The following is a 16238-nucleotide window of genomic DNA, read 5'->3' on the forward strand; positions in this document are numbered from 1 at the left end:
CTGGGGACAGATGAAGGGTGTATATGAAACTAGGGGAGAGATAGAGGGGGACATATAATTTACGGGAGACTGTAGGAGGATTATACTGTGTGGGGGCACATGGAAAATGAATGAGAATGAGTCAACATAAAAGTGGGTGGAGCTAAATTTGCCGCACATTTTGTCCCTCTTTCAGTTCTTCAAAAGTTGGGAGGTATGCAATTGGTATCACCACAAAAACCCCTAAAATAAAATTAGTATGTCATTTATTATACATAATAAATACCATAATCCTTAAAGGGAATATCTCATTGGAAAAAGTGCTTTTGAGCTAAACACGTCTAAAAAGCTTTTAAAAAGGCTCTTCTACTACTACCTTTACTTTTTCTGTTGTCCCTGCTGTTTCTTTTTAAATCGCTTTATTTCTTAATGCTAATTAACCCCACGGAGCACCCTGTGCGTTCCCCAAGGCCTCCGAGCACCTCCCACGTCATACCTTTAATACCACTCCTCCACTACTTGTGCTCCATCTGCCCTCCTCCTCCCTGAATAATCCTCCTCCTCCCTGAATAATCCTCCTCCTCCAATCTCAGTTATCCAGAGAACTACACAAAAATGGCTTCTCTGCCATGCCCAGTACTGTCTGAGTGGCCATTTTGGTGTAGTTCTCTGGAGAACTGACCTGAGAACTGAGATTTGAGGAGGAGGAGGGCAGACGGAGCACAAGCACTGGAGTGGCAATATTAAAGGTATGACGTGAGTGGTGCTCGGAGGCTTTGGGGAAAGCCCAGGGTGCTCTGTGGGGTTAATTAGCAAAAAGAAATAAAGCGATATAAAAAGAAACGGTGGGGACAACAGAAAAAGTAAAGGTAGTATTAGAGCCTTTTTAAGGGCTACACACTGAGGATACGCTGGCTGATTCTGAACGTGTAAGCGTTTCGAATCAGCAGTGTTTAAAACAGCTCCCATTGCTTACTATGGGAGCCGGCATACATGCGCTCCCCATAGAAATGAACGGGCTGCTTTTTTTCCATTCATTTCTATGGGGAGCGCGCATATGCCGGTTCCCATAGAAAGCAATGGGATATGTTTTAAACGCCGTAGATTCGGAACGTTTACACGTTCCGAATCAGCCAGCCCATCCTCCGTGTGAAGGAGCCCTCAAGGCAATTCAGACATGTGTTCAGCTCAAAAAGAACTTTTTTTCCAATGAGAGACTCCCTTTAAAATTCAGATGCTTTCAGATATTTTCTGATCTCAAAAACAAAAAGTAATAAAAAACTGATCAAAAAGTCCCTAGTGGACTCCATGCACAAGTGGGGGACTGAATGGTGCAGCCCAGAACTGATAGCTCTCCACCATTGTATTATGGACAGTAACAGAAGGCCACCACTCTAAAGGCAGGCCTGTCCTCTTATGCTGATCATTATTATTATTGGTTATTTATATAGCACCATTAATTCCATGGTGCTTTACATTTGGATCATGAGGCATGCTGAAATTTCCACGGTGTATGGGCTAGTTCACACGGAGTTAACGCGCGTGCATTCTGGCACGTATACACGTCAGAATGTGCGGACGCAAAATTACGCGCGTTATACGCCCGTAACGACACATTGAAATGAATTTGATCTTTTCTGAACGCTCACATTCTGACGTGTATATGTGCCAGAATGCGCGGGCGTTAACTCCGTGTGAACTAGCCCTATGACTGCGTTTACACAGAATTTTTTGGTCAGGAAACTGACTCAAGTTCCTCCTCCTGCAAATGCCTCGCCATAGGACTGTGTGGTGAAGCTTTTTTTGGAGAAGGAATTTGAGTCAGTTTCCTGATCAAAAACTCTGTGTGAACGCAGCAGATACTTTCTTATTTTAGTGTGCTGAACACTTTTTTTAAGCAGACTGAAAAGAGAAAGTATCTGTCCCTGGCTCTCCTTGAATATAACCTGAGATAACCAGCGCTCGGTTCTGGAGCAGTGAGACACTCCAGAACAAAGAGCAGCATATAACACATTAACCATCTCCTCCAAACCAGCCCGAACACAGCAACACGTACAGTAGTGAGGAAACGCTCTGACGTAAGCACGTCGGCAGGCGTGATCAGACTGTGATAGACTCCAGGGCGGTGGAGGAAAGGGCTTTACGTCACGGTTTGTGTTTTGGAAAGCGAGGACGGCTAGAGTCTTGGCCTGGCCCTATTCATCCAATAGGAAGCAGTCGAGGAACGAGGGGTTGCCCCCTTAGCGGAAAAGTCGCCATAGACGGGAAAGCGGAGCTAAAACCATAAACAGCGGCGAGAAAGAAGCAAAGAAGGGGTGATGTGATGGTTGTGGTTATTGTCCGAATGATGGCAGGGGTGGCGCTGCCCGTCCTTTGCCTGTACTTGCTGGCTCTGCGGCTTTCCGTTACTGAGGGTGAGTAAGATGGGGTTTGCTGTCCAATGCCAACAACATGGCCGGGGGACGGGAATGGACGAGGCAATGTGTACCGTGTGTTTAGGAAGCCGAGCTGGATGCGCCTGCCCGCCCACCCTGTGCTATGTATATGCTATTGCAGGATTCTGTGGTGTTCACTTGGCTTTGTATGGGGCATGGTTTTATGATGACATGGATGGATAATGTGATGGTTCTGATTCAGTTGTTCATGACTGCAAGGCAGAATTTATAGAACGTTATTAAAGAGAAGCTTCCATGTCCTGTAACATTGGCCCTGTTCTGTACTCCTGGACAGCTGACAGGCTGCTGCTTTGCCGGAATGTGCCTGGTTGCAGAGATATTGATGACCTTAGTTTTGGAACCGATAACCCTAGCACCCAGTCATGTACCGGCAAAGCTGACAATGCCTGCTGTATTCTAATTGACATTTTATAAATTTTCATGGCAATATAGGGACAGATTTCTCAGTCCATCTATGAGGGATGATATTGTGGCCAACATTTGCAAGGCACATTTTGCGCCACAACCCTTGTTCCTGGGCGCCATATATGGTGCTGGGAAGTCCGGCTGATTGACTCTAGGGCAGTGATGGCGAAACTTTTAGAGACCGAGTGCCCAAACTGCAACCCAAAACCCACTAAATTATCACGCCTTATTCTGGGCAGAGGTCACACTCTGCAGTCATGACCGTGGCCTACATTGACAGCTTTCAGCTGTATGTGGATTTGCACATGCAGCTGAAAACTGCGATCGCTCATTATCGGGGAATCTGTACCGGATGTATGTATGTACCGGATGTATGGTATGTAATAAGCGCTACTGTGAGGAAGGGAGTTTCTGACTGACTGTCAGAAACGTCCTTCTGACAGTGAAGAGCTATGGTACCGTCACCGATATCTCTTCACCGGGGCACAGAAAGGGAAAGCACTGAATTCAGTTTGCTTTCTAGCGGTGTTTTAAACCTCATGTGCCCCAAATGGTGAAAGGTCCTCTTTAAAATGTGTATTAAATTTCTTGTGTTAGGATGCATAAGGTACCTTAAAGGGGTTGTCCCATCACAAGGATCCTATCTATACTGCTTGTTAATGTGGATTTAAGACTTTTCCTAAATACACTGCTTCAGCAAAACTGCTTTGTTTGTCCACTATCTTACTTTATTCAATTCTTTGTGGCCACAGCCCTGACTTAGCTGCTCATGAGTCAAGTGATGTATCTGCTGCTCTCAGGGGGGAGGGAGGAGGGGCTAAGTGCACGGGAGTGAGCCTGTGTATCTAGCTATTCCTGTGTCTACACCATGTGACCTAGCTTCCTGCTATAAGATAGAGGAGAGGATTTCTTCTGTTCTCCCAGTTATCAGCTAGCTAATTCAATTGTGTTAATTAAGGCAGGGACAGGCAGTCTCTGTATGTAACACAGAATGAAGTTGCTGCTGCCTGTACTTCATAGTCCAATATGGGTGGGCGGACCTACACACGAATTTGGGGGCGGAGCTAAACGACAGGTTGCATGTGAAACCCCGCCCACCAAATGATGCAAGAAACCAGGAAGAAAGAAGATTTTACAGCAGTAAAGACTGCTGAGTATGCGAGCTGGCAATACCCCTTTAAAGGGATCCTATCATTAAAACGGAATTTTTTGTGACTAACATGTAGGAATAGCCATGAGAAAGGCTATTGTTCTCCTACCTTTAGATGTCTTCTCCGCGCTGCCGTTCGGTATAAATCCCGTTTTTTTGTCTATCCAAATGGTTCTCTCGCACCACTGGGGGCGGGCCCCAGCACTCAAACAGCACTGGGAGTGTCCCCAATGCTGCGAGAGAACTCTCCAGTGCCGCCTGCATCTTCTTCAGGAACGGCCTCTTCACGCGTCTTCTTCTGATGGTCAAACTTCTAGGCCTTGGGCAGAGGCACTGTGTAAGCGGTCATTTTTCTTGTTTTCGTGGTCATGCGCAGTCGGCTCTGCCCGAGGCCTAGAAGTTTGACCGCCGGCGCCAGAAGAAACAGCGTGAAGAGGCCGTTCCTGAAAAAGATGAAGGTGGCGCTGGAGCGTTCTCTCGCAGCAATGGGGACGCCCCAGGCCCCAGTTCTGCAAGAGAACTCATTTGCATACTGGCGAAAACTGGGATTTCTAACGGTGGTGAGGAGAAGACTTCTAAAGGTAGAAGAAGAATAGCCTTTCCTAAGGCTATTCCTACGTGTTAGTCACAAATAATTGCGTTTTAATGATAGGATCCCTTTAACCTTTTAGAATGGAATGACATTGTTATATAATCATACAGGTCTTTCACTTCACATCTGTGTCACATTGTATTTGTCACCTCTGAATGCCGTAAAATTGTACTAAAGTACTTTGGTTCGTGCTTTCACTTAAAATGAAAGCCTCTTGGCTTTAGAATTTGAGAAATCCAGATTCAAATCTTCGTCAAAATACAACCTTGCAGATCAGTTTGGTATTTTCTACAGCTAAATTGCCCTTTCTGACCTAAACACTTAGAATTTTGTTAGACTAAATGGAACCATTTACCTCCTCAGCTGTAAACCTTGGTTTGTAGCAGGTTATACTAAAATATGAAGAGCAAATGTCAGTGAATCTTTGAATAAATAACACAGATGAATTTGAGACTTTATCTAATTTTACTAAAGAGATACTGTATTTTTCGGACTATAAGACGCATCTAGGTTTTAGAGGAGGAAATTAGCGAAAAAATTTTGAAGTAAAAAATTTAGTAAAATATAATCTTTAATATGTGGGAATTGTAGTTTTGCAACAGCTAGAAAGCCACATTGACAGGTGGCCCTGCAGCTGTATGAGGATGCACATGGCATAATTTTTTGCAGGACCAAATGTACTTTTAACTTACACCATTTTGGGGAATTGCTTTGATCACTTTTTATTCAAATCTGAGGCAAAACTGTGAAAAAAAACGGCAGTGCGGTACTTTTCAGTCATTTCCGCTGTGACGTTCGCCCTAAGATATTTTATAAGTTTGTAGACCAGGCATTTTCGGACACAGGAATACCTAATGTGTACATGTTTCATAGTAATTTTATACTATTAGAAGGGGGAGCTTTAGAACTGTATTTTTTTTTTTTTTTTTTACTATTTTTATTAGCCCCTCCTATTGGGCTTGAACCTGCAATCATTTGATTTTCTGTACATTACTATTGAGACTGGTCATAGATATTACTTTGACAGGCTTGGAAACCTTAATTAGGATCAAGTTGGCTCCTGCAATCTCACCACACAGTTGCTGGCCTGCAACTAACAAGGTACCGCCATGCCCTTGGAAATTTAATATCTTTTGGGGGACTTATAGGTTGTAATGCCTGCGATCAGAGTGGACTCTGATCAGCGGGTATTAGCTTTCTCTCTCCACTGTTCATTACAGCGGAGGTCTAGTAGCTATGGTGACTACTCTGCAGCAGAGCAACTGCCATTATCTTTACTGGCCCGGGATCCGCTGTAATAGCACAGCGGATGCCCAGGGCCCACTGTATCGCCCCACTCCTGCCGCTGCTGAAAGCTGGCAGCGGCAAGAGTGAAGCAATGCATTCAGACTATAAGATGCATTCCCCATTTTCCTCCAAAATTTTGGGAAGAAACTGGATAGGAGACGAAAACTGGCAGGCAGTTTTCAAACTCATTCATTTGGAAGGGTTTAGAAAGTGTCCACCTGTGTGCGTCTTCTGCTCTTGTGTTTTTTGTTTTTTGGTTTTTTTTGGTTTTTTTTAAATAACTGGACACAGGACATGCAGGACTTTGTGTCTGGTTAAAAGAAAAAAAACTGTTTCACCGTGGAGAGCAGAAGACGCTCACATGCGGACACTGAATGCCAGGCTTTGGTCTTCTGCCGACAGAAAACGGAAACCTGCAAAACAGAGATCGGGCGCTGGTGTGAACCTGCCCTTATCAGTAATCAGAAGAACTAGAAAATTCAACTTTAATATGATTATGTGCAATAGTATATTTTAAATTTTTTTTTACATCTTTTCACATTTTATACCATTCTTCTACTTCAAGCGAAAAAAATATTCAACTTATTTACTAAATTAGGCTAGTTATTTCAAGCCTGATGTATCATAAAAAAACACGGTAAAATAGTTGAGAAGTGCAAAGCCATTAAAAAGATGTTGCCATGTAAAGCAAATCCCGTACATTTTCGTCAGAGAATTTGGGTAGTGCCTGCATCCCCACGTACAGGTACGTGACTGTGATCGAGCGGGCTCAGAAGCAGAGCTCTTGTGTATCTGCATCTGACAGCCAGGCTTCCGCTGCAACAACAGGGATGGTGATAACACTGATCCTCGCTGTTTAACCCATAAGATGCGACCACGGCATCTTAGGGATTTCTAAGTGAAACCGAAAGTTCCAGCGGCATCGGGAGAGGGTGCTAGCTGTAGCTGACAGCTAAAACCCTGCTCCTTAACCCCTTGGTTATGTTTGACCACAGCATCCAAGGGGTTCTGCCTAGTTAAAGGTTCCCCTGGCCACCCCCAGCAGCGAGTTTGGGGGGTGCCCACATGTATTTTCTGCAGCTGACTGTGACTCTAGGGTGCCTGGAGCCCCCACATACCTGGTTGATCCTTCAGGGAATTGAGTACTTAAAGGGGCTCTATCAGCAAAATTATGCTGATAGAGCCCACATATGCGTGAATAGCTTTTAAAAAGGCTATTAAGGCACCGCTAAAGTTATATTAAACTACACCGCTGTTTTAAATTAAAACCCTAAAAAAGAATGTTAAACTTATCTATCGTGTACGGTGGGCGGGCATTCAGGGTCCGACGTCATCTTCAGCCATGCCTCCTCTTCCAGCGATGTCTTTGGGTCCCGTTTTCCTCCAGCGCTCGTGAACTGCCATTGATAAAAAAATGGCTCGGGTGCATGCGCAGAAGAAGTAGTAGTAGTAGTAGCAGCATGCTACTGTGCATGCACCCGCGCCATTTTTTTATCAATGGCCCGGGACCCGAAGACATCGCTGGAAGAGGAATGCCCACCCACCGTGCACAATAGATAAGTTTAACATATTCTTTTTCTTCTTTTTTTTTTTTTTTTTTTAGGGTTTTATTTTAAAACGGGGAGTGGGGGTGTAGTTTAATATAACTTTAGCGGTGCCTGAATAGCCTTTTTAAAGGCTATTCATGCATATGTGGGGCTCTATCAGCATAATTTTGCTGATAGAGCCCCATTAAGACTAATTCCATGGGCTGGGGCGGGGGTTTAGCATTATAATTGCGCAGCTCCTTGGACATCAATAAAAAGTTTAAAAAAAAAAAAAAAAAGTTTAACTGAGTTAACTTTATGAAAAAATTGATTTCTTTCCCCAAACACTGTTTGTTCTTTAAAACTAGTAAAGCATAAAAAAAAAAAAAAAAAAAAAAAAATTATAAATGAGATATAGCCGTAATTGTACAGACCCGCAAAGGTAGCATGTTACTTATACTATACATTGCATGGAAAAAAAAAAGGGTAAAAAGCAATACCAGAATTGCTGGGGGATTTTTTAATCCACCAAGAAAGTTAATAAAATTTATTCTATGTTATAAGCACCCAGAAATGTTGTCATTACAAAATACATCTCATCCCTCATGTGGCTACTTCACCGGAAAAATAAAGAAAATATAGCTTGTACAATGTGAAGACAAAAACCCACCAAATCATTAGAACGTAACTGGCTGTGACAAGAAGGGACTGTGTAAGCTGTGCAAGCATATACCCCAAATTTACAATTTACAAAGGAAAAGACACTAGAATGGACAACCGCCCCAAATCTTAGGAGCTACTGAGGATATATACAGTCATGGCCAAAAGTTTGGAGAATGATACAAATATAAATTTTTACAAAGTCTACTGCTTCAGTTTTTCTAATGGCAATTTGCATATACTCCAGAATGTTATAAAGAGTGATCAGCTTAACAGCAATTACTTGCAAAGTCAATATTTGCCTAGAAAATGAACTTTATCCCCCAAAACACATTTCAACGTCATTGCAGCCCTGCCTTAAAAGGACCAGCTAACATCGTTTCAGTGATTGCTCCATTAACACAGGTGTGGGTGTTGATGAGGACAGGGCTGGAGATCAATCTGTCATGATTAAGTAAGAATGACACCACTGGACACTTTAAAAGGAGGCTGGTGCTTGGCATCATTGTTTCTCTTCTGTTAACCATGGTTATCTCTAAAGAAACACGTGCAGTCATCATTGTACTGCACAAAAATGGCCTAACAGGGAAGAGTATCGCAGCTAGAAATATTGCACCTCAGTCAACAATCTATCGCATCATCACGAACTTCAAGGAGAGAGGTTCAATTGTTGGCAAAAAGGCTCCAGGGCGCCCAATAAAGACCAGCAAGCGCCAGGACCATCTCTTAAAAGTGTTTCAGCTGCGGGATCGGGCTACCAGCAGTACAGAGCTTGCTGAGGAATGGCAGCAGGCAGGTGTGAGTGCATCTGCACGCACTGTGAGGCGGAGACTCTTTGAGCAAGGCCTGGTCTCAAGGAGGGCAGCAAAGAAGCCACGTCTCTCCAGAAAAAACATCAGGGACAGACTGATATTCTGCAAAAGGTACAGGGAGTGGACTGCTGAGGACTGGGGTAAAGACATTTTCTCTGATGAATCCCCTTTTCGATTGTTTGGGACATCTGGAAACAGCTCATTCGGAGAAGACGAGGTGAGCGCTACCACCAGTTTTGTCTCATGCCAACTGTAAAGCATCCTGAAACCATTCATGTGTGGGGTTGCTTCTCAGCCAAGGAAATCGGCTCTCTCACAGTCTTGCCTAAAAACACAGCCATGAATAAAGAATGGTACCAGAATGTCCTCCAAGGTCAACTTCTCCCAACCGTCCAAGAGCAGTTTGGCGATCAACAATGCCTTTTCCAGCATGATGGAGCACCTTGCCATAAAGCAAAGGTGATAACTAAATGGCTCAGGGAACAAAACATAGAGATTTTGGGTCCATGGGCTGGAGACTCCCCAGATCTTAATCCCATTGAGAAATTGTGGTCAATCATCAAGAGACGGGTGGACAAACAAAAACTTACAAATTCTGACAAAATGCAAGCACTGATTGTGCAAGAATGGACTGCTATCAGTCAGGATTTGGTCCAGAAGTTGATTGAGAGCATGCCAGGGAGAATTGCAGAGGTCCTGAAGAAGAAGGGTCAACGCTGCAAATATTGACTTGCTGCATTAACTCATTCTAACTGTCAATATAAGCTTTTGTTGCTCATAATATGATTGCAATTATATTTCTGTATGTGATAAAAACATCTGACAAACACACATAAAAACCAGAGGGCAGCAAATCATGTGAAAATATAATATTTGTGTCATTCTCCCTACCCCTGTGCGAGCCCGGCTTGCAACCTACCCCACAACCCTGATTTCCCCCTACTGTGGAACATTTACTACAGTGTGGAGAGCGGGGCTACTGTGGAACATTTACTATTGTGTGGTTAGGGGGCTACTGTGGAACATTTAAAGGGGTATTCCCATGTTGCATACTCACCAGTCTTCACTGCTGTAAAATCTTCTTTCTTCTTGGTTTCTTGCGTCATTTGGTGGGTGGGGTTTCACATGCAACCTGCCGTTTAGCTCCGCCCCCAAATTAGCGTGTAGCTCCTCCCCCACATAGCATGATCCTATGGGGCGGCTGAAGGGCCTGTGATGTCATCAAAGGTCCTCAAAAAACACTATATGCACAATATTGGACTATGAAGTACAGGCAGGAGCAACTCCATTCTGTGTTACATACAGAGACTGCCTGTCTTCCATAATGAACACAATTGAATTAGCTAGCCTGATAACTGGGAGAACAGAAGATGAGTTCAGAAATGAAAGCAGCTCCTCTCCCCTATCTGATAGCAGGGAGCTAGGTCATGTGGTGTAGACACAGGAATAGCTAGATACACAGGCTCGCTCCCGTGCACTTAGCCCTTCTCCCTCCCCCCTGAGAGCAGGCAGATACATCACTTGACTTTTGAGCAGATAAGTCAAGGGCTGTGTCAACAATGAAATGAATAAAGTAAGATAGTGGACAAACAAAGCAGTTTTGCTGAAGCAGTGTATTTAGGAAAAGTCTTACATCCACATTAACAAGCAGTATAGATAGGATCCTTGTGATGGGACAACCCCTTTAATACTGTGTGGGGAGGGGGGCTACTGTGGAGTATATAAATCTTTGTGGGGGCCACTGTGGGGCAGACTGTACTGTGTGAGGTCACTGTGGCGCAGACTGTACTGTGTGGGATCCCTTCACTATTTATATCACACAGTATATGTTTTATAGCAGACGTGATATTAGTACAGGCTATAATAACTTTGCACAGTCACTATAAAACAGATCCTGTGTGATGTAAATAGTGAATATTAATTGTTCAAAACTACCAAATACAGAAACCATTACCTTTTAGTACAAGTTCTATTAAGCCCCATTCATACGACTGTGGGTGCACAATGGTGGATCCACAGAGTTTTAAGGTTTTGATTTGCAGTCTGGGCACTGTCTCAAAAAGGTTGGCCATCACTGCCCTAGGGGGTCTGATACCTCATACTATACACTGCAATTCTAATGTATTGCAGTGTACATTAAAATCCACACACTTTGCTGGATGGCAGCGTTTAATAAAATTATGGTAATTGTATGGCTGTTAGCGGCGGATACTGTCTGTATTGTATGTATTTAGATATGTATTTTTTTTTTAGCTTGTATAGTGCTATCATATTCTGCAGCGCATTAGACAGCAGTCATTATACCGCTGGCGTACACCATGTGTGGAGAGGGCTTAGCTACTGAGCCCTCTCCATTTTTACCCATGCGAGCAATGATGTCAATGTGTGACCTCAAAGATGCAGATTATTGGCAGCAGATGACCGTGTGTAATCATGACTATGTTGTTACTAATTCATCTGTGCCGCTGAATGTGGGGAGAAGGGGGAGAATGATTTGTTCATTGCCATTCACTGCAGCCTATGCACTCAGTACCAATCCCAGTGCTATGCACTGCTTAGAGGCTGTGTTTGGTATTGCAGATTACCATGTCCCCCACCCCCAAGATAAGTCATCAATATGTATGTCTTAAAAAAGCCCTTCAACTTTTGTAGAGTTATATTTCTTCATATTTTCATGCATATGTTTCTTTTGCCTTCTTTCAGCATTAAAATGTCATTGTGAGCAGTGTATGAAAGACAACCAAACCTGTGAAACTGATGGATTGTGCATTGCAACTCTAGTAATACAAGATGGCAAGGAAACCCATAACAGTTTGTGTGCTGCCACTTCAGAACTTGTTCCTGCAGACAGACCATTCATGTGTGCTTCTAACATCAACAGTTATGTATATAATGCTGCATATTGCTGTAGCAAGGATTTCTGCAATACAAGAATTCCATCTCCTAAGGGTAAGTAACTGATATGCTATGTGGCTAAAAGCATAAGAATCTGTCAGCTTTATTGCAAACAGCATTTTCATGACATTCATTGATTATATGAAAGAAAACTTGACTAGTTTACTATAAGACATGATTGCTTGGTTTCTTAGGTTAAAAAAAAAAGGTTCATTACATTCAATCTAGATCTGATCAATTGTATATCATGTAGTATTAACTACCGTATTTTTCGGACTATAAGACGCACTGGACTATAAGACGCACCAGGTCTTAGCGGCGGAAAATAGGGAAAAAAAATTTTGAAGTAAAAATATTTAATATATGAGAGTTGTAGTTTTGCAACAGCTGCAAGGCCACATTGTATTCTAGGGAAAGGAGGTGATTTAGAACTCTTATTCAATTCTTTTTTTTTTTTTTTTTGTATTATATATTTTTAAAGCTTTTTTTTTTTTTTTAAACTATTTTATTAGTTCCTAGGGAGCTTGAACCTGCAGTCATTTGATTGCAAGTCCCATAGACGGCAATACAAGTGTATTGCCGTCTATGGGACATTCTGTATATTACTATTACGGCTGGTCATAGACCCAGCCGCAGTACTAATATAACAGTTACAGGCCTGGGAGCCTTCAGTAGGCTCCTGACTGTCACCCGAACTGGTCGGCTCCTGCGATATCGCCATGCAGGAGCCGGCCTGCAACTTTGCAGGTATGGGGCCAGTGGGGACCGGCCCCGGGGGGTAGTTTACACTTTGGGTGGGGGGGAAGGGGCCGCCAATACAGACCCGGCATCCACTGTAATAGGCGGATGCCGGGGAGGGTTAGACACCGACACATGTGCCTGGGCCTGAGACATCGCTACTGCTATTGTGGGGAGGGACGGAGGAGCGGAATAGCAGCATCACTCCTGCTGCTGCTGGCTTCATGCAGGGCAGGAGTGTAGTGATTAGAGATGAGCGAGTACTGTTCGGATCAGCCGATCCGAACAGCACGCTCGCATAGAAATGAATGGACGTAGCTGGCACGCGGGGGGTTAAGCGGCTGGCCGACGTCAAAGCGGAAGTACCAGGTGCATCCATTCATTTCTATGAAGCGTGCTGTTTGGATCGGCTGATCCGAACAGTACTCGCTCATCTCTAGTAGTGATGTCTCAGGCCCCGGCACATGTGCCAGCGTCTAACCCTCCCCAGCATCCGCCTTACATTCGGACTATAAGACGCACCCTTCTTTCCCCCCAAATTTGGGGGGAAAAAATGCGTCTTATAGTCCGAAAAATACGGTAATTTATAACTTTTCATATCCTTTGCTCAGAAGGTGATCATCTAGCCTTCTTTTTTAATGATATTTTTAATTTTATTTGCCCTTACTACTTTTTCTTCCATGTAAATATCTGCCAAGGTTCGTTGAATGAATTACTAAGTGTAAGTTCTTTGTTGATTTGTCAGAAACCAGGAGACTATATTCCCCTTTTAAGCTAGGCTAATATGTCTCTCTGCCTGTACTCAGTAGGGTGACTTGGGTGCCATTGGTGTCTGCTATTTTAGGGAACAGTTTGTCTGTTCTTTCAGTCCCCTGATAGACCAGAAGAACAGACACCAGTCACAGAAGTTAACTAACCTTCACACTGCAATCTCTTATGACACCAAATGAACTATGTCATATCATATCTTTTATAATGGTCAAGATATTAATGTTTAAATTGACCTCTCCAAACTTGGTTTTCAGGGGATGGAATGTGGATTTCAGCACAGGATCTTGCATATGAGAAACCAAGATTTGTATTAATGTAATTTGTATAAAATTGTTTATGTAATAATACAGGAAATTGAACAAAACATCATCCATTGGGCGGTTTGGGAAATTGAAGGCAAGGGATGTGGTTGGGTAGTTTTAGACGAAGGGATGGCAGACTGTTTGATAAACCCACTGAATTTTAAAAATTCACCGCCCACCCAGTAGGAGTGCCAGAGTTCCCAAATAGCTTTAAATTTGTCACAGAGGTCATGGACGGAGGCCGTCAAGCATTCTATTCAGCGAATGTCAAAGATCTTTGAGTGCAGTACCTGTAACAAGTGTGGGATTGTAAGGTGTTCATCACTTGTAGCAGCAGGATCCATGCAGGTTCCTCTGTACAGAGAGCTCCACCTCCCGGGCTTTCCTCACCCCCTTTCGGTGGGCAGAGAGGGCAGCAAGAGATGGGCTCCCGTCCTATACCTCAGCTCTAGCAGAGCACTGAAGGGACGCTCCCTCTTCATTTACTACATGAAGGTCCCGTGCTGGCTGCTCCGTATGTTATGGCTGACAATGCCCCGTAACACCCGCGGTCGGAATCGGGTCCGATCGCGGGTGTTAACCCCTGAAATACCAGCGGTCAAACACGACCGCCGGCATCTCCGGGGTTTTGCTATATACTGGTGCCCATACTGGTGATCGGCACCCCCCGTGCCGGTTTCGGGGGTGCCGGTGTTCGTAGGGGGCAGCCCGGGGTCTGATCAGTGACCCCGGGTCTGCCCCATGCCGTCCCCTTCACTTACCTGGCTGATCCTGCCAAAAATGGAAGCTGTCATCCTGTACGTCTACACAGGCTGACAGCTTCCTATGTTCTGCAATACACGTGTAACACGTGTATTGCAGATACATATAGTGAAGCAGTGATCAGCCGATCACTGCTTCAATCCCTCATGGGGACAGAAAAAAAAAAAAGTGAAAAAAAAGTAAAAATAAATGTTTAAAATAAATTAGAAATAAAGCCCCAAAAATCCCTTTTTCCCCATATAAAATGTTTTATGTAAAATACAGAAAAATAGAAAAAACATTACATATTTGGTATCACCGCGTCCGTAATAACCTGAACAATAAAATTAAAACATTATTTAACCCGAACGGCGAACGTCATAAAAAAAAAAAGTAGAAAACCGTGCAAAATAATGATTATTCACCACCTTTCCCTTACAAAATGTTCAATAAAAAGTAATCAAATGATAAGATGAAAACCAAAATGGTACCAATAAAAAGCAGAGGTCATCCCGCATAAAATAAGCCCTCAACCAGCTCTGTCTACCGAAAAATAAAAATGTTATGCCTTTCAGAAGATGGTGATGCAAAAATAATTGATTTTATCCCCTAAAATGAATTTTATTCTGCACAAATAGCATCGCATTAAAAAATAATATAAATGAAATCGCCGTAACCGTACCGACCCGCAGAATAAAGGTAACATGTTACTTATGCTGTACGCTGCACGGGAAAAAAAATAAATGCTAAAAAGCAATGCTAGAATTGATGTTTCCTTTTACATCCCACCCAGAAAGAGTTAATAAAATGTAGTCAATAAGTTACTGGCACCCCAAAATGGTGGCATTGAAAAGCACATCTAATACCGCAAACACCAAGCCCTCATATGGCCACATTGCCAGAAAATAAAAATAAAAATCTAGCTTGTACAATGTGCAGACAAAACCCCCAAAAGTCGCCAAATCATTAGGGCGTAAGTGGCTGCGACTAGAAGGAAATGTATAGGCTGTGCAAGCGTTTTCAGGGGACACCCCATATTTAGAGCTTGTGAGAGAGAATACACCAGCGCTGATCCCCCAGAATGCTCCTCTTCCCCGTCCGTGTCATAGGAGCTAGTGGGAAAATAGAATGGGATTTGGTGTACCCAATTTACTCTGCACAGCTTACATATTCATTTCGGGGTTACTAATGCTCACTACATCACTTGATAAATTCTTTGAGGGGTGTGGTTTTCAAAATGGGGTCACTTTCTAGAGGCTTCCACTATTTTGACTCCTCAAGGGCTTTGTAAATGCAACATGGTTCCTGAAACTGATCACAGCCAGAACTGCCCTCTAAAAGCTCCTTGGCGCGCCTTCCCTTCTGCGTCTCACTGTGCGTCCATATATTAGTTTACACCCACAAGTGGGGTACTATGGTAGTCGGGAGAACTTGCATAACAAATTGTGGGGGGCGTTTTCTCCTTTAACCCCTTGTGAATGTGCAAATTCTAGGGCTAAATGAAAATATTAGTAAAATAAAATGAAATTTGAAAATTTCACCTCCATTTTGTATTAATTCCTGTTAAGCACTTATAGGGTTAAAATACTAGGTATATGTTGTTTTGGCTTATTTAAGGGGTGCAGTTTTGAAAATGGGGTGATTTATGGGGGGCTTTAATACAAGGGTCTTTTAAAACCCCTTCATAACTGGATTAGTCCCTTAAAAAATGGGTTTTGGAAATTTCTTGAAAATTTAGAATATTGTTGTTTCACTTGTAAACCTTATAATGTCCGTAAAAAATAAAAGGGTGACTAAAGTTTGATGCCAACATAAAGCAGAGATCTGGGACATGAGATTTATGATATAATTTTGGCGGTCTGACTGTATGCAATGCACATAATTTCAAACTTTATAAAATGCATATTTTTCAAAATTTCCACCA

At 43.1% G+C, this 16238-nt stretch overlaps 1 protein-coding gene across 1 annotated transcript in view; it reads left to right on the forward strand.

Annotated features, from left to right (window-relative positions):
* Positions 1 to 2086: 2086 nt before the first annotated feature.
* Positions 2087 to 16238, forward strand: part of TGFBR1 (transforming growth factor beta receptor 1) — a 42396-nt gene continuing 28244 nt past the window's right edge. The window contains exons 1-2 of the mRNA XM_075271141.1: positions 2087 to 2393; positions 11571 to 11816. Coding sequence (XP_075127242.1) covers positions 2303 to 2393; positions 11571 to 11816 — 337 coding nt within the window. The 5' untranslated portion in view covers positions 2087 to 2302. The remainder of the gene's footprint in view (positions 2394 to 11570; positions 11817 to 16238) is intronic.

Source organism: Leptodactylus fuscus, chromosome 4 (assembly GCF_031893055.1).
Source record: "Leptodactylus fuscus isolate aLepFus1 chromosome 4, aLepFus1.hap2, whole genome shotgun sequence".
NCBI classification, from domain to species: Eukaryota; Metazoa; Chordata; class Amphibia; order Anura; family Leptodactylidae; genus Leptodactylus; species Leptodactylus fuscus.